At 43.3% G+C, this 24,416-nt stretch overlaps 1 protein-coding gene across 1 annotated transcript in view; it reads right to left on the bottom strand.

Moving 5' to 3' along the window:
- Positions 1-4,089: 4,089 nt before the first annotated feature.
- The window catches only part of LOC147123500 (ubiquitin-associated protein 2-like), a 57,327-nt gene continuing 37,000 nt past the window's right edge, over positions 4,090-24,416 (bottom strand). The window contains exons 13-14 of the mRNA XM_085966186.1: positions 14,025-14,213; positions 4,090-5,022 (exon numbers count right to left, since the gene is read on the bottom strand). Of these exons, the coding sequence (XP_085822312.1) occupies positions 4,927-5,022; positions 14,025-14,213 (285 nt within the window). The 3' untranslated portion in view covers positions 4,090-4,926. The remainder of the gene's footprint in view (positions 5,023-14,024; positions 14,214-24,416) is intronic.

Below are 24,416 nucleotides of genomic sequence, written 5' to 3'. Positions count from 1 at the left end.
TATACCTTTGAAAGACACATCCATTATCTTGAAGACATATACGGTGCAGAAAGTATACCCCAAAGGGAAAATAAAGGTGCCTGTTGTATACAACGGCAAGGAAATACAGAAGTTGTATTTATACATTCTGCAAGATGGCGGTCCACCGCTGTTGGGACGTGAATGGATCAGGAAGATACGTTTAGACTGGCACTCCATTCAGGCACTGACGGTGACCAGATTTAAAGACATCTTGGCCAACGCCAAAGAAGTGTTTCAACAGGAACTAGGAACCTTGAAAGGCGTCACCGCCTCAATAAAAGTAGAAGATGCGGCAATTCCCAAGTTTTTTAAGGCAAGGCCAGTGCCATACGCAATTCGTCCAGCAGTCGAGGCAGAGCTGGAGAATTTGGAAAAGGCAGGCGTGTTATCCAAGGTAGATTGGAGCGAGCGGGCAACACCCATCGTCCCGGTCATGAAGAAAACGTTGAATAATGATAAATCTGAAGAACAGAGAAAAATTCGCATCTGTGGGGACTTCAAGGTGACTGTAAACCCGGTCCTTCACACGGTACAGTATCCTCTTCCAAGGATAGAAGATATTTTCGCCTCACTATCCAGAGGGAAACGTTTCACCAAAATTGACTTGGCACAGGTTGAGGAGACCTCTAAAAAGTATCTCACGATAAACACACAAAGGCCTGTACCAGTACAACCGACTGGTTTTCGGAGTAGCATCAGCTCCAGCTATCTGGCAAAGAGCTATGGAGTAAGTCCTGCAAGGGATTCCGGGGACTCAATGCTACCTAGACGACATCCTTGTAACAGGAGAAAACGACAACGAGCACCTTGCCAATTTGGAGCAGGTGCTCACTAGGCTGAGAGAACGGGGCCTACGAGCAAATCGCCCCAAGTGCGAATTTTTCCAGAAACAAATATCATATTGTGGCCATATAATTAACGAAGAAGGGTTGCATAAGTCACCTGAAAAAATTGAAGCGGTCATAAAAGCCCCAGCACCTCTGTGTCTCACAATTAAGGTCGTTCCTGGGATTGATAAATTACTGTCATAAATTTTTACCGAACTTGTCAACTGTTCTGCACCCTCTTAACGCACTGCTACAAACGGGAGTAATTTGGAAATGGAGCGAAGACTGTAAACGTGCCTTCCATGAATGCAAAGGCTTGATCCTGTCCAAGGAAGTGTTGGCTCATTACAATCAGACTGGCGTGCAATGCATTCCCTTACGGCGTAGGAGCGGTATTATTGCATAGATTCCCTGATGGCTCGGAGCGGCCGATAGCTTTTGCGTCACGCTCATTGAACTCAGCTGAGCGTAACTATGCCCAGATCGACAGGGAAACACTCAGCCTGGTGGGGGGAGTGAAGAAATTCAACCATTACGTACACGGACAAAAATTTACCTTGTTGACTGACCATCAACCCTAAAAAGGGCATTCCCATTATGACAGCGCAAAGGCTACAGCGGTGGTCCCTTTTCCTAGGGGCACACTAATATGACATATAGAATACAAAGGATCAAAACAGCATGGGAATGCTGAGGGTTTATCGCACCTACCGTTGCCAACGGTAGAAGAGGCACCTACAGTGGACCCAGTGGAGATGTTCCACTCAACCATAGTGGAATGTCTACCAGTAACAAATTCTACCATTGAAAAGGAAATGAGAAATGACCCGACTCTCTCTCGAGTCTACGATTTAACAGTAAAAGGATGGCCAGCACATGGCGAACCACTGTTGCCAGCATTCTCGCAAAGAAGAGAACAGCTGTCAGTGTGCCGAGGAACCTTGATGTGTGGATCCAGAGTGGTGATTCCACCCAAACTCCAGGATAAAGTGCTAAAGGAGCTTCACGCGGGGGCATCTGGGTGGAGTGCAAATGAAGAACTTAGCCAGAGCGTTTGTGTGGTGGCCAGGTATCGATGGAGACATCGAAGAAATGACCAAGAGCTGTCTAGGATGCCAGAAGGTCCAAAACGCCCCACCACAAGCCCCTCTACATCCATGGGAGTGGCCCTCATCTCCATGGCAAAGGGTACATATCGACACTGCTGGTCCATTTATGGACTCAATGTTCTTAATCGCGGTGGATGCACACTCCAAGTGGCCGGAGGTAATAAAGATGTCCTCCACCACCACGGAAAAAACCATCACAGTATTAAGGACCATATTTGCCAGGAATGGGCTGCCTGAACAGATCTGTTCTGATAATGGACCGCAATTCGTGTCCGAAGAATTCAGGAAGTTCTTAAAAAACAATGGGGTTAAGAACTACACGTCCGCCCCATACCATCCCGCCACCAATGGATTAGCTGAAAGGTTTGTCCAGACCTTCAAGAAGGCCATAAAGGCCATGGGTAATGAAGACATAAATCTACAACATAAGGTAGATAACTTCTTGTTTACGTACAGGAATGCAACACATGTGGTTACAAACCAAACTCCCGCCATGATGTTTTTCAACAGAAGACTAAGATGCCGGCTGGATTTGATCAAGCCAAACATCAGAAGGGACGTAGAGAACCGGCAATGTCAAGGCATGAATGAAAGGCCAACTAGAACCTTCCAGATAGGTCAACAAGTTTTGGCCCGGGACTACCGTACCGAGAAATGGCAGCCTGGAACTATTTGCACACGACTAGGACCGCTGATGTATACCGTGGACATTGGAGAAAGCATAATAAGGCGCCATGCTGACCAGATCATAGAGTCATCCGAAAAGGGACAACCTACACCACAACTCTATACGCCTAATGATGAAGCAGAGATACCCATAGTAGCTACCTCCGATCCGGTGATACTGGAACCAGATGAACCAGACACTGGCATTCAAGCCGAATCGACCTTGCCAAAAGAACCTACTGCACCACCGAGGCGTTATCCGGACCGAGTCAGGAAGCCTCCAGAGAGACTGACTTATAATTGATTAACTGCAGCATATGTGTAGATTATTGTTCTTGTAAACATGTTAATTAATGATTACTTAAAATGTTATGTACTAATTATCTAAAAGGGGAGGAATTGTAGTGTATGTGCCTTTAAGAGCCTGTGTACTGTAATGCCGGTAGTGACCACTCAGGTATATAAGCCTGTATCGCATCTTGTATCTTTTAGTTCACCTCCAGACTTTGTTCAGTAAACACCTGTTAAACCAACTCCTGCATTCCGTGTCTCCATTAACACACGGATACAACAAACACATGGCCAGAGAAATGGTGCAGCAGGGAGGACTTCAGATTCCCGAGACATTGGGATCTGTTCAAAGTGGATCGGTTGCACCTCAACGGAGTTAGGACCAATGTCCTTGGAAAGGTTAACGAGTGGTGTGGGGGAGGGTATAAACTAATTTGGCAGGAGAATGGGCACCACGATGAAACACGAGAGGAGAAACAGCATTAGAAAAGAGAGTAGTTCAGAAATAGGAGGGATCAGACAGCTGCTAAATACGAGGCAATCCAAGATGGGTTTGGAGTACATGTGCGTAAATGCACTTAGTGTGGTAAATACAGTTGGTGAGCCGTAGGCACAAGTCACTACATGGGATGATGAAATAATGGCAACAAGAGAGACCTGGCTCAAAAACTTAATATTCCTGGCTACAAGGTATTCAGGAAAGATAGGGAAGTAAAGAGAGAAGGGGTGGGGAGCAGTATTGATCAAAGAAAAAAACCAAGCATACTATTATCTCCACCATACCTTTACCCTCCACAATTATACTCCATCCTGCAGTGGTCCTTCATCCTCAGAGTACTCCTACCCTCTTAACTATTTTTACTTTATATGCTTAGAAAAGCCTCATTTCCTTTGATAACAATCTGCAACCTTTCCCTTTTCCACCTCCACTACACTTCCTATATTCATGATTTTCTTTATTTTTTTAGCACCAATTTTATTATATACCTCCCTTAAGTTTTTAAACAAAAAAAATGTGGTCTCTTTATCCACAAGTGCCATTATGATGCACCTCTTTTTTCTGCCCAATAGGAATATATTTTGCATTTTAATCAAACTCCTTTGTTCCCATAATAGAACAAATTAACTTCTAGAATCCAAAGTGAAATAAACTGCACCAGCAACAAAAATTCCACTCATGGTTTTATCGCTCAGAGCCTTTATTAGGTTGTGTTGGGGTTGGGGTTGGGGTTAAAAAGAAATTAAACTAAAATATTCACCATACTGGCTCAGGGTGTTAAGAACAGAACTGTTGGATGGGATGTTATATTGGAAGTAAAGATCTTTAAAAATACTAGCTCTGGTTAGCATAGGCAAGAAGGGAAAGATAACAAATAAATGTATATGGTTCTACATACTGGAGCCTGTGCATTTTGAAATATTAAATAAATACCTTCAAAGATAAATACACAGTTCTTACCAGGACAATGAATTAAAAAGAAAAAAAAAAAATTCTGCTTATGAACAGGTTTCTTTGAAAATCATCCACAGAATCAGGTGGAGCTTAAAATTAAAAGACTGTCCAAGTTTGATATGGATACAAAATTAATAGGATACAGTCACAAAAAAAATATGCACAGAATCTGGATTTCTACAATGTTTTTCCCCCCCTTCTTCCTGGGTCTCTCCATAAATTCCTAGTTAAAACAAAACAAAGGGAATCCCATTTTCAATACTGCAAAACACTATCCATTTATAAAGCCCACAGAGCTCAAACAAATATGCATTGTTGCTGATGGAGAGTTTATTAATCTTCCCCTACGAAGAAAGGCTTCAAGTGCAGAAACCACATCTAGGCTCTACTATTACATATACAAATACATACATAAATATATTACATACAACAGCAAATCAAAAGCGGGCAACTGTCACATTTAAGGTATGTTAAGATTTTCTTTTTCCCCCAACAGAGACATTTGGCCAACCAGTTTTCTTCCTTTGCCTTTTACCAACAGTGGGCAACAGCTTTCAGTTTAATTCCCCCAGTATGGAGAGCTGCCATAGTTGGGTTTGTTAACCTGAGACTTCTGTGGTATGCTGCTCTGCTGATTGCGCTGTCCAGAACCACCCTGCAAGTCAAAATGCATCAGTTAAAAAATGAGTGTTAAAATGTGCAGTCAAAATCTGTTAATTTAATTCATTCACAGGCACCACCAACCAATTATGTTGACCAAGTGGCCATTCTCAAGGCAAGTTGAGTCCATTTAAAGACCATAAGAGCAAGCAGGAGGTGGCCATGCGGCCCCTCGAGCCTGCTTCGCCATTCAATAAGATCATGGCTGATCATCGACCGCAACTCCACTTTCCCACCCGCTCCCCATAGGATTATCCTAGAATCCAAAAATCTATCTATCTCAGCGTTGAATATACTCAAGACTCAGCATCCACAGCCCTCTGGGGCACAGAATTCCAAAGATTCACAACCCTCTGAGTGAAGAAATTCCTCATCTTAAACGGCCTACCACTTATCCTGAGACTATGCCCCCTAGTTCTAGACACTCTAGCCAGGGGGAAACAACCTCAGCATCTACCCTGTCAATCCCCTTCAGAATCTTGTATGTTTCAATGAGATCACCTCATTCTTCTAAACTCTCGAGGGTATAGGCCCATTCAACACAATCTCCCATCATAGGACAGCACTCTCATCCCAGGAATCAATCTAGTGAACCTTCGTTGCACCGCCTCCAAGGCAAGTGTATCCTTCCTTAGATAAGGAGACCAGAACTCTGCACAGTACTCCAGGTGTGGTCTCGCCAAGGCCCTGGACAATTGTAGCAAGACTTCCTTACTCTTATACTCCAACCCCCTTCCAAGAAAGGCCAACATGCCATTTGCCTTCCTTATTGCTTGCTGTACCTGCATGCTAGCTTTTTGTGTTTCTTGCACAAGGACACCCAAATCTCTCAACACCAACAATTGAAAGTTTTACCATTTAAAAAGTATTCGGTTTTCCTATTCTTCCTACCAAAGTGAATAACCTCATGTCCGTACAGTATACCCCATCTGCCACCTTACTGCCCACTCACTCAGTCTATCTATATCCCTTTGCTGACTGTGTTCTCCTCACAGCTTACTGTCCCACCTAGCTTTGTATCATTAGCAAACTTGGATACATTACACTTGGTCCCTTCATCTAGGTCATTAATATAGATTGTAAATAGCTGAGGCCCTAACACTGATCCTTGTGGCACCCCACTAGTTACAGCCTGCCAACCTGAAAAAGATCTGTTTATTCCTGCTCTCTTTTCTGTCTGTTAACCAATCCTCTATCCATGCTACTATATTACTCCCAACCCCATGAGCTCTAATCTTGTGAAAACCTTGTATGTGGCACCTTATCAAATGCCTATTGGAAATCCAAATATACTACATCCACTGGTTCCCCTTTATCTACCCTGCTAGTTACATCCTCAAAAAACAAATAAATGTCAAACATGACGTCCCTTTCATAAAACCATGTTGACTCTGTGGTGTATGTAACCGTTCCACCTTTAAGAGAACTATTTTAAGAGTTGCACTACTTTATCTTGGCTGCTGTATACTGTAATACCGGTGGTGACCACACCGGTATATAAGTGCTGTGTAATGATTTATTGGGCAGTTCCGCCCTGACCTTCGACTAGTAAAGACCTGTTAAAAGTTACTCGTGGTCTGTGTCGTAATTCTCATTATAACACACAGACTTAACAGTGGCGACGAGTACGATCTTACCCTGCGGCAGATATACATCCAAGGCAGTTTAACGGACATTGAGAGGAGGCATCCGCCCTCATCATTCTGCTGAGAAAAGACTCGGGTCTGCAGAGCAAAGGAAGAATTCTGACACGAAGCCTTCCAGCAGCAACAGGCAGTGATCATCCCTTCTATCACGGTGGTGGGTAAGCCGATCAGCGACGAGCAGCAAGTCGGCCACGTTGGCTGTGAAGTAGGGGAGGGAAAAACGGAGGCTATAAGGGCGGAGAACTCGACCATGGCCGGGGAAAAGAGCCGGACATAAGTCGGGGCCAGAGGCGCTGAGACTGGGGCAGCATAAGGCACGGGAGCTGCGGTGAATGCAAACGCAGCCGGTGTAAAAGACCGGGCTGCAAGCGGGCTGGGAGACGCAACAGCGTCGAGAGAGAGCTCGACCGCGACCGGGGAAAAAGGCCGGGCAGCTACCGAGGCCGCGAGGCGCAGCGACCGGGTCAGCATAAGGTGCGGGAGAATTTTTTTTTTTTTTAAACCGCAGAGAACTCAGCCGCAGCCGGAGGAAAGGACCAGACTGCAAGAGGGGCTGGGAGGCACGATTTGAAAACCGCTGGGGAGGGCGAACGCAGCAATACGGCAATCGCCATTACAGCCAGCGGGGGAGAAAGGCAAACGCGGGAAGCCGCCATTTTCGTAGGCGGGGGAAGAAGACAAGCGCAGGAAACCGCCATTTTGAAAAAAAAAAAGAAAAATTTCTTTTTGTTTCTCAAGAAGGTTGCGAAGATGCCTTAGCGTGGTAACATCAACGATTTCGATCCCGATGTTGAAGATTGGGCCACGTATGTAGAACGCATAGAGATATATTGTAAGGCAAATAAAATATCAGATGAAGATAAAGCACTAACCTTACTAAACTCAATGCGTGCGAAGACATACGGGCTATTGAAGCATCTTCTATCACCAGCTAAACCGGCGGATCAGACCTTCGCTAATATTGGTGCTGTCCTGAAAAATCATTTGAACCCCACACCGCTGATGTTAGCGGAACGATTTAAATTTTATGTGAGAACGCAACTGAAAGAGGAAAGCAACGGGGAGTATTTAATTGAACTGCGTAAGCTAGCGAAATACTGCCAGTTTGGGGAAAGCCTGACAGAGGCACTGAGACAAATTAGTGTGTGGATTGTCGAAAGAAGGAACACAAAAGCGGCTGCTTTAAGAGAATGATCTTACACTTGATAAGGCTGTCTCTATTGCAGCATCGCACGAAGCCGCAGCGAGAAGCACTGCGGAAATGCAGCTGAAGGCAGCGGTACTCAGCGTAGATCAAATGGCTTCGGGTACAACGAAATGTTATCGTTGTGGGAAGACAACACACGATCAGAACCAATGCTGGTTTAAAAACCAGGAATGTAGAAAATGTGGCAAGCTTGGTCACATAGCTAAAGTATGCCGGTCAGGAAAGAAGACCAGCAACAAAAAGTCACCGCAGGAAAAGTGCAGAAAGGTACATAAGGTGGCTGAGAAGAGTTCGGATGAACAGAATTTGGATTCAGACTCCAACAGCAAGGAACTGGGTAGTCTGAGAATTCACAATGTGAGTAAGGAAGCTGACCGACAAACTATCTGGGTCACACTGCAGATAGCAGGAGTCCAAATGAAGATGGAATTGGACACCGGATCGGCGTTGACGGTCATGAATAAGCAAGATTACAAAAGGTTATTCAAACATATTCCCCTACGGGGTACGAAGATAGTATTGCAGACATACATGGTGCAAAGAGTATACCCCATCGGAAAGATAAAAGTCAAGGTGGTACACAAGGGCAAAGAACACCAAGGAATGGACTTATATGTACTACCTGAGGGAGGTCCACCACTTCTGGGACAGGAGTGGATCAGGAAAATAAATATGGACTGGCACTCCCTAAACGCAATAACGGTAGATTCCGGGAAAAAAGATGTCAAACCTGGACGATTGTCCAGAATATTGGATGAGGCTAAAGAGGTGTTCCAACAGGGACTGGGAACACTGAGGAATTAAGGCAAAAATCAAGATTGCAGAACATGCAAACCCAAAATTTTTCAAAGCCAGACCGGTACCTTATGCGATACGACCTGCTGTGGAAGCTGAGCTGGAAGGGCTAGAACGTTCAGGAGTACTGTCTAAGGTGGACTGGAGTGAGTGGGCCACGCCCATTGTTCCCGTCATGAAGCGTTCATCGAGTAACAAGCCAGGGGAACCGGGGATGGTCCGCATCTGTGGAGACTTCAAGATCACAGTTAATCCGGTGCTTCAGACGGTGCAATATCCGCTTCCGCGGATTGAGGATATCTTTGCTTCATTGTCTGGCGGGAAACGCTTCACCAAGATAGACCTGGCGCAAGCGTACTTACAGATGGAAGTTGAGGAAGAGTCGCGCCAGTATCTCACAATCAACACGCACAGAGGCTTGTATCGATATAATAGACTGGTTTTTGGAGTGGCTTCAGCTCCAGCAATTTGGCAGAGGGCCATGGAGCAGGTATTACAGGGAATTCCAAGCACTCAATGTTACTTGGACGATATCCTGATTACAGGAGATGACGATGAGGAACACCTTGCAAATTTGAAACTGGTGCTCACCAGGTTGAAGGAATATGGCCTTCGAGTTAATCGCCAGAAATGTGAGTTCTTTCAGAAATGGATCTCGTACTGTGGTCATGTCATTGACCAGGAGGGGCTGCACAAGTCACCTGACAAGATCGAAGCTGTTGTGAAGGCTCCCGCTCCGGAAAATATATCCCAGTTGAGGTCGTTCCTAGGGTTGATTAACTATTACCATAAGTTTCTGCCAAATCTATCCACGGTGCTGCACCCGCTGAATGCTCTTTTGCAGAAAGTACCATGGAAGTGGAGCGAGGACTGTAAGAAGGCCTTTCGCAAAAGCAAGGCATTGATCACCTCAGAGGAAGTGTTGGCTCACTTCAACCCAACGCTACCTATTCGTTTAGCTTGTGATGCTTCTCCTTGTGGTATTGGAGCAGTACTCTCACACAAGTGGCCAAATGGCTCGGAAAGGCCAATCGCATTTGCATCCAGATCATTGACCTCCGCTGAGCGCAACTATGCTCAGATAGATAGGGAGGCTCTCAGCCTGGTGTGGGGAGTAAAGAAGTTTAATCATTACCTGCAGGGCCAGAAGTTTACACTGCTGACAGACCACCAGCCGTTGGTATCCATATTCAACCCTAAAAAGGGCGTTTCCATTATGACAGCGCAAAGGCTACAGAGGTGGTCCCTTTTCCTAGGGGCACACCAATATGACATAGAATACAAAGGATCAAACCAGCATGGGAATGCTGAGGGTTTATCGCGCCTACCGTTGCCAACGGTAGAAGAGGCACCTACAGTGGACCCAGTGGAGATGTTCCACTCAACCATAGTGGAATGTCTACCAGTAACAAATTCTACCATTGAAAAAGAAATGAGAAATGACCCGACTCTCTCACGAGTCTACGATTTAACGGTGAAGGGATGGCCAGCACATGGCGAACCACTGTTGCCAGCATTCTCGCAAAGAAGAGAACAGCTGTCAGTGTGCTGAGGAACCTTGATGTGTGGATCCAGAGTGGTGATTCCACCCAAACTCCAGAGTAACGTGCTAAAGGAGCTTCACGAGGGGCATCTGGGTTGAGTGCAAATGAAGAACCTAGCCAGAGCGTTTGTGTGGTGGCCAGGTATCGATGGAGACATCGAAGAAATGACCAAGAGCTGTCTAGGATGCCAGAAGGTCCAAACCGCCCCACCACAAGCCCCTCTACATCCATGGGGAGTGGCCCTCATCTCCATGGCAAAGGGTTCATATCAACTTTGCTGGTCCATTTATGGACTCAATGTTCTTCATCGCGGTGGATGCACACTCCAAGTGGCCGGAGGTAATAAAGATGTCCTCCACCACCACGGAAAAAACCATCACAGTATTAAGGGCCATATTTGCCAGGAATGGGCTGCCGGAAGAGATCTGTTCTGATAATGGACCGCAATTCGTGTCCGAAGAATTCAGGAAGTTCTTAAAAAACAATGGGGTTAAGAACTACACGTCCGCCCCATACCATCCCGCCACCAATGGATTAGCTGAAAGGTTTGTCCAGACCTTCAAGAAGGCCATAAAGGCCATGGGTAATGAAGACATAAATCTGCAACATAAGGTGGATAACTTCTTGTTGGCGTACAGGAATGCAACACATGCGGTCACAAACCAAACTCCCGCCATGATGTTTTTCAATAGAAGACTAAGATGCCAGCTGGATTTGATCAAGCCAAACATCAGAAGGGATGTAGAGAACCGGCAATTTCAAGGCGTGAATGAAAGGCCAACTAGAACCTTCCAGATAGGTCAACAAGTTTTGGCCCGGGACTACCGTACCGAGAAATGGCAGCCTGGAACTATTTGCACACGACTAGGACCGCTGATGTATACCGTGGACATTGGTGAAAGCATAATAAGGCGCCATGTTGACCAGATCATAGAGTCATCCGAAAAGGGACAACCTACTCCACAACTCTATACGCCTAATGAAGAAGCAGAGATACCCATAGTATCTACCTCCGATCCGGTGATACTGGAATCAGATGAACCCGACACTGGCATTCAAGCCGAATCGACCTTGCCAAAAGAACCTACTACACCACCGAAAACTACTACACCACCGAGGCGTTATCCGGACCGAGTCAGGAAGCCTCCAGAGAGACTGAATCTGTGAACTGTTTTTACATGAAGTTGTGTATATATGTTATTATATTATGTTAATGGGGAATATATATTGTTAAGCTAAAAAGGGAGGATTGTGGTGTATGTAACCGTTCCACCTTTAAGAGAACTATTTTAAGAGTTGCACTACTTTATCTTGGCTGCTGTATACCGTAATACCGGTGGTGACCACACCGGTATACAAGTGCTGTGTAATGATTTATTGGGCAGTTCCGCCCTGACCTTCGACTAGTAAAGACCTGTTAAAAGTTACTCTTGTGGTCTGTGTAGTAATTCTCATTATAACACACAGACTTAACAGACTCTGCCTAATCATGTTATGATTTTCTAAGTGACTTGATACCACTTCCTTAACAATGGATTCCAGCATTTTCCCGACAACTGATGTCAGGCTAACTGGCTTGTAGTTCCCTGTTTTTTCTCTCTCTCCCTTTCTTCAATGGCGGTGTTACATTTGCAACCTTCCAATCCACCGGGACAACTCCAGAATTTAGGAAGATCAAAACCAATGCATCCACCATCTCTTCAGCCACCTCTTTTAGAACTCTAGGATGTAGGCCATCAGGTCCAGGGGATTTGTCGGCTTTTAGTCCCATTAGTTTCTCTAGTACTTTCTCTACTTATATTAATTAAGTTAAGTTCCTCACCCTCATTAGCCCCTTGGTTCTCCACCATTTTTGGTATGCTTTTTGTGTCTTCTACTGTGAAGACATGTGCAAAATATTTAACGTTTCTGCCATTTCCTTATTCCGCATAATAATTTCTCCTGTCTCCGCCTCTAAGGGACCAACGTTTACTTTTGCTACTCTTCCTTTTTACATATTTGTAGAAACTCTTACAACCAGCTTTTATATTTCTTGCTAGTTGTTACTCATTCTATTTTTTCCCCTCATCAATTTTTTGGTCAACCTTTGCTGGTTTCCAAAACTCTCCCAATCTTCAGGCTTACTATTCTTTGCAACATTAGAAGCTTCTTCTTTCAATCTAATGCTATCCTTAACTTCTTTAGTTAGCCACGGTTGGATCACTTTTCCTGCAGAGTTTTTGTTTTCAATGGAATGTATTTTTGTTGAAAATTATGAAATATTTCTTTAAATGCTAGCCACTGCTTATCTACCACCATACCTTTTAATCTATTTTTCCAATCTACCTTGGCCAACTCGCCCCTCATACCTATGTAATTGGCTTTATTTAAGTTTAAGACTCTAGTTTCGGACTTAGGCAAGTCACTCTCAAAATTAATTTAAAATTCTATCATATTATGATCACTCTGCCCCAGAGGGAAGCATAGCTACACCCAATCAGATTGTCACTTGGCATCCATAATTTACAACAGATGCAAGCAATTAGCATGCAGCAAGAATCCCAGCCAAGTTTCACCCTCCCTAGCCTAGGGTCACCAAGACCAACCGTAGAGCTCCAATTGCTGCTCCATCCATAGTCAGCCAACATAACAGAAACTAGGAATCAAATCTTTGGTCGTGTGTGGGTTAATATCACTTCATGTGGTGCATTTACATTTAAAAAGGTAATCAGTTGAACAGTTTTGTATTAAAGCTGCAAATTTTTCAACTACAGGAACAGCACGTTCTTAAAGGTTTTAGAGTGTTTTATTACAGCAAAATTTAATATGGGTTCCTTAATTTTATAAATTTATTTCTCCCATAGCCAGTCCTCTGAATATTGCAAATCCTTTACATCATAATTTTTCATAAATTCAGCCTTTTATTTTTCAGTTCCCTACTTGGAGGACACGACTTCTCTAGCACATCTTCCATCCCTCATCCTTTACCCTCAAGCTTACAACAAAAGTTCAAAGTGGCGATGATTTTATCCAGCGAAAGTCCAATTTTGTACTAAGAAATGGAAAAATATGGCAGGTGAAATCACGAGGCCCAAACTACATAGATTTTAAAATACTCATGTTGCCACTCAAAATACTTCTGACCACTCCAGGTTTTGCAAAGACCACTTTCATTGTTGAACAGCTGTCCATTCACAGCTTAATTTTCAGTTCTAGAAAAAAGGGTTCTTGGAATCTATTTATGGACTCAAGAGTAAGAAAATGGAATTTAATTCATTTACAAAGTTCATTTTTCAAATGCAAGATGCAACAAGAAGCATCCTGCTCTTTGTGCAGTAACAGCTCACTTCGATCCTTATCTGTTTCTCTTCCCCTACCATTCCCAAGGCACCAGCTGCTGTTTGGGTACATGGCATCAGCAGTTCTCCGGTACTCAAGTAGTATGGCCGTTTTGAAACGCATCAGCAGGCTGCAGAAAGAAACTAGCTGGGCTGTAATGCTGTCCCCACGCTTCCCGACAGGGGCCACTGGATAGCAATCAGGAGTGGGAAGCCTGGCTGATTTATCCCTTCCTAGGCCAGGTTGTTATATCACATCATACAGTTGTAGTGCAACTGACATCCACATTTTCAGTCAATATAAAGGAGACTTAAATAAAGACTGCTGTAAATACTATATTAAAATGCCAAAATAAAGCTCATTGCACACAAACACTGAACTGGTGGATACTTAAGACACTTTAAAACCATGTCTACTTCAACATAAAAGTTCATTATTTGTATCCAACTGCAGAAAGTATGCATTTTTCTACATGCTGTGTCTTTACCTGATTATCCTGCTGCAGGTGATGATGCAGCATTGGGGAGTGAGGCTGCTGGTGAGCTGACACAATGTGCAAGAAAGGTGGAGCATACCCTGCAGCTGCACCAGGGTTTAGGGCACCTGTTCCTCCAAGTGCCGATGGCAGATTGAACGGAGGTGGTGTACCAGCATGAAATCCCTGCTTGTCAAAAGACTACAGAAAAGGAAAAATAAAGAGCAATTCCCAAATTAAAACTGAAGTTTTTGGCAGTTCAGAGTATTAGTAACATGATAAACTTCAGAAACATGAAATGCTGATTCCTGGATATGTTAAACCCTCATCTTGCACAATAAAACAAAATTATAAATGTGTACACGCTAAGTATCTTGCACAGTTTTGATTAACTCAAATGAGTCATGACAATGTCCGAGTGACTGTTTCTACACTGCTTAAGGCTGACTGCTTCCCTGCGCCCCCCACCCTTCAAGCAGAACACAAAACTGCTCCAGTATAAATACATCAAATCACTAATGAGGGACAAAGGAACCAACAGCGAGAGAAAGAATGTGGAGAATGAAACAGAGCAAATGATCCTATTTTATTTCTCACTCAGCATACTCCATATTGCAGAAGCTTGGGCTAGCAGGTCTTGTGGCTGCCTGGGGCAGGAATGAGACCTAATGGCTGATCAATCCAAACAATGTTTTGCACAAGTGAGACTTGTCTACAGAATTTCACTTGAGAAAACACCTCTTAACCGTGTACTTTACATTTATGAACTGGTGATTTGGCTTAGAGCAGAGGTTCCAAAACTTTTTTTTGGGGGGGGGGGGGGGGGGGGGTGGCGGATGACCTGCTGGTCGAGAAGGGGAGCAACCAATGCAACTTCACAACTGGGGGATGCATCAAAAGTATGAATTCATCTAAAATGGAGCAAATATATTTAAACTCAAAGAAAAAGTATACACCAATGCAGCCTTGCAATGGGCATGGATGTTTGAATTCCCACTGATTTCTAGAAGTGCAAGTTGGACCAATCAGGTCTGCTTCTGGGTGCACAGTAATTAATTATTATGCAGCAGACAGTGTTCACATTGCAAGGCTGTATTGGTGTATATTTTTTCTTTGAATTTATACATTTGCTCAATTTCTTAACATTTAAGGAATTTCAGACTTTTGATTGCCAGTGTACCATAGTGAGTAACAAGGTGGGGGTGAGTCTGCATTGGTGAAAGCTGTAGGCATCCATCAGGTAAGCAGTGCCATTTCACAGTAATATAGTTTGCTACCAGTCAGATGATCTTTGCCAGAATTAATATGCCATTTCAAATTCAAGCATTCCAGACACCGCAACACCTGCTAGCTCCCTAATGCTATATAACTGATGTGACTGACATTTGGTGTTTGATGATTGTGAACACTGGACAGTTTTTTGAAGTGTAAAATTGAGGATGTTGATCAACGTTCCCTCTAAGCTGCGCAGCCCAGGACTTTTCGATGTTGAGTTTCCATTATTGGGCCTCGAAGCCACTTAATGGGGCCGTGTATCCACAAAAGAGAGTTAGGGGGAATACTGATGTTGATCCCAAGGAAGAAAGTAGAGCCAGGCAAAAGAATAGGAAATACGAACCTCCCCAAGGACAGTGAAGGTAATTGAAGTTGTTCAATGGCTGCCTCATGATAAAAGTTTTGGCAAGAATCCACTTAAACTGGGCTGGGACCAGTATCTATTTATTACAAGAGGATTTGAGTACAGAAGTAAAGAAGTCTTACTCCAATTATATAGGGCCTTGGTGAGACCACACCTGGAGTACTGTGTACAATTTTGGTCTCCTTACCTAAGGAAGGATATACTTGCCATAGAGGGAGTGCAACGAAGGTTCACGAGATTGATACCTGGGTTGGCGGGACTGTCGTATGAGAAGAGATTGAGTAAACTAGGCCTGTATTCTCTTGAATTCAGAAGAATGAGAGGGGATCTCATTGAAGCATACAAAATTATTACAGGGCTTGATAGGGTGGATGCTGGGAGAATGTTTCCCTTGGCTGGGGAGTCTAGAACCAGGGGCCACAGTCTCAGGATAAAGGGTAGGCCATTCAGGACTGAGATGAGAAGAAATTTCTTCAGAGGGTGGTGAATCTCTGGAATTCTCTACCCAGAGTGCGAAGGAATAAGCCATATTCAGAAAAATACACCATTCTATGAAAGAATTCTGGCCTTTGTAATATGACAAACTAGGTCTGGAAATCTGGAAGCCTCAACAATGGAGAAGCTGTAAACAGCATACAGGCTATTGCGATCAGATAAGTTGACACAATCAATAACCTGATTGAAACAGGAGGTTGGAGACGTCTGAAGCTTTGGAAAAATACAATGGTACACCCTGTTTAAGGTGTTCTAAATTAATCTTGTGATTATTTCCAAAGTGTAAGAAACATATGCTTTCATAAAAATATCAAATGAAACACAGGACACACGATTGTGTTGCAACCAGCTAAGGTAAATAAGAATTGCATAGATCACCCTGGTTGAGGGGTTTTAATTGACACGTCATAAAAAGACACAAACAGAAGAGAAGAATGACATCAAATAGATGCACCTGCTGGTTACACCATTTTTAATGATAAGCTTCAAACACCTAGGGTAGAGACATCATTCTTAATGGTACCAGCTGATTCAACTGTAAAAATAGCAGGGGTCAGCAGAAAACTTCCAAGAAAATACCACTGCAAAAGGGTATAAAAATTGAACTTTCAAATGGGATGATAGATTCGCTGTAAAGGGGCAAAGCGATTCTCGGCTTCAGAGGCAAGCTCTGTAAGTCTACAACTCTTTGTACCTCAGGGATCAAGGTATTGTACTGTATTTGATTTTGGTGGATATCCTGGAATAAGACTAAGAACTGTAAAAATGTAGCGAAGTTAAGATTTGAGAATAAGGATCTCTGATAATAGAATTGTAAGCTTTTTGTATTTGGAACTGTTAATGTTGCGATTGAAACACCTACTGTAATTACGTCAGTTCTTTAATAAATCTATATATTTTTAGAATTGTCTCACAATATTTCTGCATCAAACTCGCAAACTCAATCTCTGTACGCTCCTTGGTGAGGAGTTGCAGAGTTCCGAGGGAGTTTTCCAGACCCTCAAAGTATCCAGAACGTTACTGTCTAGCTAAACTTATTGAAAGTGCTATCTGGAGGATGATAACATTTTCAGGTTGTTCCTTTCCTTTAGGGAGATAAGTCTAAGCCTTTAGACCCAATTAAGCATCTTTAGGATTCGGCTACCTCAAACTTCAGTTGAAAGTGAACATCTGGGGAATACACCTGATCTGGGGTAGCCCTAAAGGGGCTAGGACTATTAATTATCCTTTCGAGGGGGCTGTGGAGGCTCAGTCATTGGGTATATTCAAAACAGAAGTCGATAGATTTCTGACTAGTAAGGGCATCAAGGAATATGGCAATAGGGCTGGTGAATGGAGTTGAGGCAGAAGATCAGCCATGATCTCATCAATGAATGGTGGAGCAGGCTCGAAGGGCCTACTCCTGCTCCTATTTCTTATGCTGGCAAATCAAATAACTAGGGCTGTTGGTGCTTGACATTTTGAAAAGACAGGCAGAATCGAAAAGGGGGGGGGGGTGTAAGCCCAGATAAAGGATGACATAAGGGCAGTAGTGAGAATGGATCTTGGCTTGGAAGATCAGGAAGTAGAATCAGTATGGGTGGAGATAAGAACTAAGGGGCAGAAAACACTGGTGGGAGTTGTTGATTATCCAACGGTATAGCTACTGTTTGGGGGCCTGAGTATTAATCAACAAATAATAGGAGTTTGTAACAAAGGCAATATAATAATTATGGGGGACTTTAATCTTCATATAGACTGGGCAAATCAAATTGGCAAAGGTAATCTGGGGGACGAGTTCATGGAATGTATTAGAGACAGTTTCCTAGAACACGTTGTGGAACTAACCAGCGAACAGGCTACTTTAGATTTTGTATTGTGTAATGAGACAGGGTTAATTAGCAATCCCACAGTACAGGATCCTCTGGAGAAGAGTGATCATAATAGGATTAATTTCACGTTGGGTTTGAGAGTGAAATACCCAAATCAGAAACTCGAGTCTTAAACTTAAATAAAGCCAATTACATAGTTATGAGGGGCGAGTTGGCTAAGGTATATTGGGAAATTAAATTAAAAGGTATGATGGTAGATAGTTTGAAGAAACATTCCAAAATTCTCAACGAATACACATTCATACGAACATGAGTAAGCCATTCAGCCCCTCGAGCCTGCTCTCTGCTATTCAGTGAGATCATGGCTGATCTGCGACCTAACTCCATATACCCGTCTTTGGCCCATATCCCTCAAGTTAACAGAAAGCTATCAATCTCCGATTTAAAATTAATTGAGCTAGCATCAATTGCCGTTTGCAGCGGAGAGTTCCAAACTTCTACCACCCTGTGTGTGTAGAAGTGTTTCCTAATTTCACTCCTGAAAGGTCTGGCTCTAATTTTTAGACTATGCCCCCTAGTTCTAGAATTCCCAACCAGCAGAAATAATTTCTCTACTTACCCTATCTGTTCCCTTTAATATCTTGAAAAATTCAATCAGATCACCCCTTAGCCTTCTAAAGGCTAGGGAATACAACCCTAATTTGTGTGATCGCTCCTCGTAACTTAACCCTTGCAGTCTGGGTATCATTCTGGTAAACCACACTGCACTCCCTTCAAGGCTAATATATCCTTCTTACAGTGTGGTGCCCAGAACTGCTCACAGTACTCCAGGTGTGGCCTAACCAGGGTTTTGTATAGCTGCAGCAGAACTTCTATCCCCTTGTATTCTAGCCCTCTAGATATAAAGGCCAGCATCCCATTAGCCTTTTTGATTATTTTCTGTACTGGTTCATGACATTTTAATGATCTCCATTGAAAAATAAAAACTCCACTGGAAAGTGATCCATCTATGGCTAACTAAAGAAGTTAAGAATAGTATTAGGTTAAGAGGCTTATAATGCTGCGAAGAATAGTACTAAGCCTGAGGATTGGGAGGATTTTAGAATTCAGCAAAGGAGGACCAAGAAACTGATAAAAAGGGAAAATAGAATGAGTGCAAACTAGCGAGCGACATAAAAACAGACTCAAAGCTTCTATAGGTATGTAAAAAGGAAAAGATTAGCGAAAGTAAACGTGGGTCCCCTACAGGCTGAGACAGGAGAAAATTATAATGGGGAATAAGGAAATGACAAAGAAATTAAACAAATACATAGTGTCTGTCTTCACAAAACGATGCTGGAAATAGTGGAGAAGCAAGGGTCTAGCGAGAATGAGGAACTGAAAGAAATTAGCATGTAAAAAAAAAACTAGATAAATTAATGGGACTATAAACCGATAAATCCCCTGGACCTGGTGGCCTACATCCTGGAGTTTTTTTGAAAAAAGAGGTGGCTATAGAGATAGTGGATGCATTGGTTGTCATCTTCCAAAATTCCATAGATTCTAGAATGGTTCCTGCAGATTGGAAGGTAGCAAATGTAACCCCACTATTTAAAAAAGGGAGAGAAAACGGACCAGTTAGCCTGACATTAGTAGTAGGGAAAATGCTAGAATCTATTATTAAGGATGTGGTAACATGGCAATTAGAAAATTATAATAGGATGGGCAGAGTCAACACAGATTTATGAAAGGGATATCATGTTTGACTAATCTGTTTAAGGTTGTAACTAGCAGAATAGGGGAGGGGGAACCAGTAAACGTGGTGTATTTAGATTTTCAGAAGGCATTCGCTAAGGTGCCACACAAGAGTTTATTAAACAAGATTAGGGCTCATGGGATTGGGGTAATATACTAGCATGGATTGAGAATTGGTTAATGGACAGAAAACAGAGTAGGAATAAAATGGTCATTTCGGATTGGCAGGCTGTAACTAATGGGGTACCGCAAGGATCAGTGCTTGGGCCTCAGCTATTCACAATCTACATCAATGATTTGGATGAGGGGACCAAATGTAATATATCCAAGTTTGCTGAGGATACAAAGCTAGGTGGGAATGTTAGTTGCGAGGAGGATGCAAAGAGGCTTCAAGGGGATATAGACAGGCTAAGTGCGTGGGCAAGAACATGGCAAACGGAATATAATGTGGAGAAATGTGAAGTTATCCACTTTGATAGGAAAAATTGAAAAGCAGAGTATTTTTTTTAAATGGTGAGAGATTGGAAAATGTTGGTGTTCAGAGGGACCTGGGTATCCTTGTACACGAATCATTGAAAAGGTACAGCAAGCAAATGGTATGTCGGCCTTTATTACAAGGAGATTTGAGTATAAGAGTAAAGATGTCTTACTCCAATTATATAGGGTCCTGGTGAGACCACACCTAGAGTATTGTGTAGTTTTGGTCTCCTTACCCAAGGAAGGTTCACCAGACTGGTTCCTGGGATTGGGGGGGGGGGGGGGGGGGTGGGTGGGGGGGATTGTCCTATGAGGAGAGATTGAGTAGACTAGACCTACATTCTCCAGAGTTTAGAAGAATGAGAGGTAATCTCATTGCAACATACAAAATTCTTACAATGCTTGACAGGGTAGATGCAGTGAGGATGTTTCCCCTGGCTGGGGAGTCTAGAACCAGGGGTCTCAGTCTCAGAATAAGGGGTCGGCCATTTAGGACGGAGATGAGAAATTCTTCACTCAAAGGGCAATGAATCTTTGGAATTCTCTACCCCAGAGAGCTGTGGAGGCTCAGTCGTTGAGTATATTCAAGACAGAGATCAATAGATTCTTGGATATTAAGGGAATTAAGGGATATGGGGATAGTGCAGGAAAGTGGAGTTGAGGTCAAAGATCAGTCAGGATCTTATTAAATGGCGGAGTAGGGGCCGTGTGGCCTACGCCTGTTCTTATGTTCTTAATCTGCAACCTGAGGAGTGCTGCATGTTTATGATAAACTCAATCACCACTTCATCATTTCCTCAATGAGTACTTTCAGGTTTTACTGGGCTATTTGGCTCACATATTTGACGGACTCAATTAACTTAGAACTGACATTTTCATCAGGCATGTAGAAGTAGAGCTTTGCCAAAAAAAACTTTTGATGTACAGTATGCAAATACTTGTCCACTTTGCCTCAACATATCTGAAGTGGATCTGTCTTCACTTATTTACATTAAAAATAAGTATAGAAGTTGCATGAATCTAGAGACTGATGTGGTTGAAACTCTCCAAAATCAAACTAAGAATCCACAAATTGTGCACTAGTAATCAAGCTTATCCTTCTCACTGAGATCAAGTGGGGTTTTTTTTTTTTTGTAGAGGAGGAACTAGTGGACGTGCAGAGAATCAGGCCATTCGCCCAACCAGTCTATGCCAATGTTTATGCTCCACTCGAGCCTCCTCCCATCCTTCCTCATCTAACTATCAGCATAACCCTCTATTCCCTTCTCACTCATGTTTGCCTAGCCTCCCCTTAAATGCAGCTATATTATTGACTTCAACTACCCCGTGATAGCAAGTTCCACATTCTCACCACTCTGGGTAAATAAGTTTATGAATTCCCTATTTGATTTCTTGACCATCTTATATTGATGGCCCCTAGTTTTGCTCTTCCCCACAAGTGGAAACACTCTCCATCTACTCTACCAAAATCTTTCATAATTTTAATGACCTCTATTAGGTCACCCCTCAGCCTCCTCTTTTCAAGCATGTTAATGCTTTTCTGATGGGTGTAACCTTGCCGTTCTGGTATCATCCTTGTAAATCTTTTTTGCACCTCTCCAGTGCCTCTATCCTTTTTATAATATGGCGACCAGACTGTACACAGTATTCCAAGTGCAGTCCAACCAAGGTTCAATACAAGTTTAGCGTAACTTCTCAACTTTATTCCTCTAAAAAAAAATCCTAGTGCTCGATTTGCTTTAGGACGTCGCTACTTTTAGTAATTTGTGTATTTGTACTCCCAGATTCTTTTGCTCCTCTACCCCACTTAATTATTTTCCAAATAATATCTGACCTTTATTTCTTTTACAAGATTGTAATACCTCACATTTATCTATGTTTAAATTCATTTGCCAATTATATGCGGCAGCGGTGGCAGGAAACGCGAGCAGCGAGGCTATAAAAGGCCCCAGAGACCAGGTCGGCCTCAGAGCGTACTAATCTCCAATCTCCGAGAGGGAGAGAAGTAAAAAGTAATCGAAGTGTGATGTCACCAGAAAGCAGGTAAGTGATTGGTTGGTGAGTACTTCTCTTTTTTAAACTTTAACTCTGTGGTTTATACTTTCTAAGGTCTCTGTGGTGTAGTGGGGACTGTGGTAAACCAGGGTCCTTCAATATATCATTTATCTGTAGTGTAATTGGCGGGATTGATTTGTTTAATTTAATTAATTAAAGGGTAAGTCATGGCAGGACAGCCCGGTGCCGTGGTATGCTCCTCCTGCACTATGTGGGAACTCAGGGACACTTCCTGTGTCCCTGACAACGGCGTGCAGGAAGTATGTCCAGCTGCAGCTACTGGCAGACCGCATTGCGGTGCTGGAGCAGCGATTGGATACACACTGGACCATTCGCGATGCTGAGGACGTCGTGAATAGCACGTTTAATCAGTTGGTCACACCGCAGATAAAGGTGGCACAGGCAGAAAGGGAACGGGTGACCAACAGGCAGAGTAGTATGCGCAGGTAGTGCAGGGGTCCCCTGTGGCCATCCCCCTCTCAACAGATATACTGCTTTGGATACTGATTTGGGGGGGGGGGGGGGGAGGAAAATAGATGGCTTACCAGAGGAAGGCAGCAGCAGCCAACTTCCTGGCACCAGGGGTAGCTCTGCTGCACAAGACTGGAGGAAAAAGAGGGGGAGAGCTATAGTAATAGGGGATTCTATTGTAAGGGGAATAGATAGGCATTTCTGCGGCCGCAAACGAGACTCCAGGTGTGTTGCCTCCCTGGTGCAAGGATGTCTCAGAGTGGCTGCAGAACATTTTGGAAGGGGAGGGTGAACAGCCAGTTGTCATGGTGCATATAGGTAAAAACCAGGATGAGGTCCTAAAAGCTGAATATAGGGAGTTAGGAGGTAAATTAAAAAATAGGACCTCAAAAGGTAATCATCTCAGGATTGCTACCAGTGCCATGTGCTAGTCAGAGTAGAAATAGAAGGATATTTCAGATGAATACGTGGCCAGAGGAATGGTGCAAGGGGGAGGGATTCAAATTCCTGAGACATTGGAACCGCTTCTGGGGGAGGTGGGACCAGTTCAAACCGGACGGTTTGCACCTGGACAGGGCCAGGACCGATGTCCTAGGGGGAGGGTTTAAACTAAAATGGCAGGGGGTTGGGAACCTGAGCAGGGGGACAGAGGAAAGGGAAACAAGGATAAAAGCAAAAGATAGGAAGGAGAAAAACAAAAAAGTGACAGGCAGAGAAATCAAGGGTTTAAATCAAACATGACCGCATTAAATAATAATTCTAAAAGATCTAAGAGCATTAAAAAAACAAGCCTGAAGGCTTTGTGTCTTAATGCAAGGAGCATTCGTAATAAGGTGGATGAATTAGCTGCGCAAATAGAGGTAAACGAACATAATATGATTGGGATTACGGAAACATGGCTCCAGGGTGGCCAAGGCTGGGAACTCAACATCCAGGGGTATTCAATATTCAGGAAAGATAGGCAAAAAGGAAAAGGAGGTGGGGTAGCATTGCTGGTTAAAGAGGGGATTAACACAATTGAAAGGAAAGATATTAGCTCTGATGATGTGGAATCTGTATGGGTAGAACTGAGAAATACCACGGGGCAGAAACCTTTAGAGAGAGTGGTATATAGACCTCCAAACAGTAATGCGGAGGTCGGGGATGGCATTAAACGGGAAATTAGAGAAGCGTGTAATAAGGGCACAGCAGTCATCATGGGTGACTTTAATCTACATATAGATTGGGCCAACCAAATTAGTAACAATACTGTGGAGGAGGAATTCCTGGAGTGTATACGGGATGGTTTCCTGGACCAATATGTCGAGGAACCAACTAAAGATCAGGCCATCTTAGACTGGGTATTATGTAATGAGAAAGGATTAATTAGCAATCTTGTTGTGCGAGGCCCCTTGGGTCGCAGCGATCATAATATGATCGAGTTTTTCATTAAGATGGAGCGTGAAATAGTTGACTCAGAGACTAGGGTCCTGAATTTAAATAAAGGAGACTACAATGGTACGAGGTGCGAGTTGGGTAGGATTGATTGGGGAATGTCACTCAGGGTTGACGGTGGATGGGCAATGGCAAACATTCAAAGATCGCATGGATGAACTACAGAATTTATTCATCCCAGTTTGGCATAAAAATACAACAAAAAAGGTGACTCAACCGTGGCTAACAAGGGAAATTAGGGATAGCATAAGATCCAAGGAGAGGACATAAATTGGCCAGAAAAAGCAG

Source organism: Somniosus microcephalus, chromosome 2 (genome assembly GCF_052327205.1).
Source record: "Somniosus microcephalus isolate GS21.2 chromosome 2, FLI_Smic_1.0, whole genome shotgun sequence".
In the NCBI taxonomy this organism is placed as follows: domain Eukaryota; kingdom Metazoa; phylum Chordata; class Chondrichthyes; order Squaliformes; family Somniosidae; genus Somniosus; species Somniosus microcephalus.
Note: the sequence above shows the minus strand (reverse complement) of the source record. Positions and strands in the feature narration are given on the sequence as shown.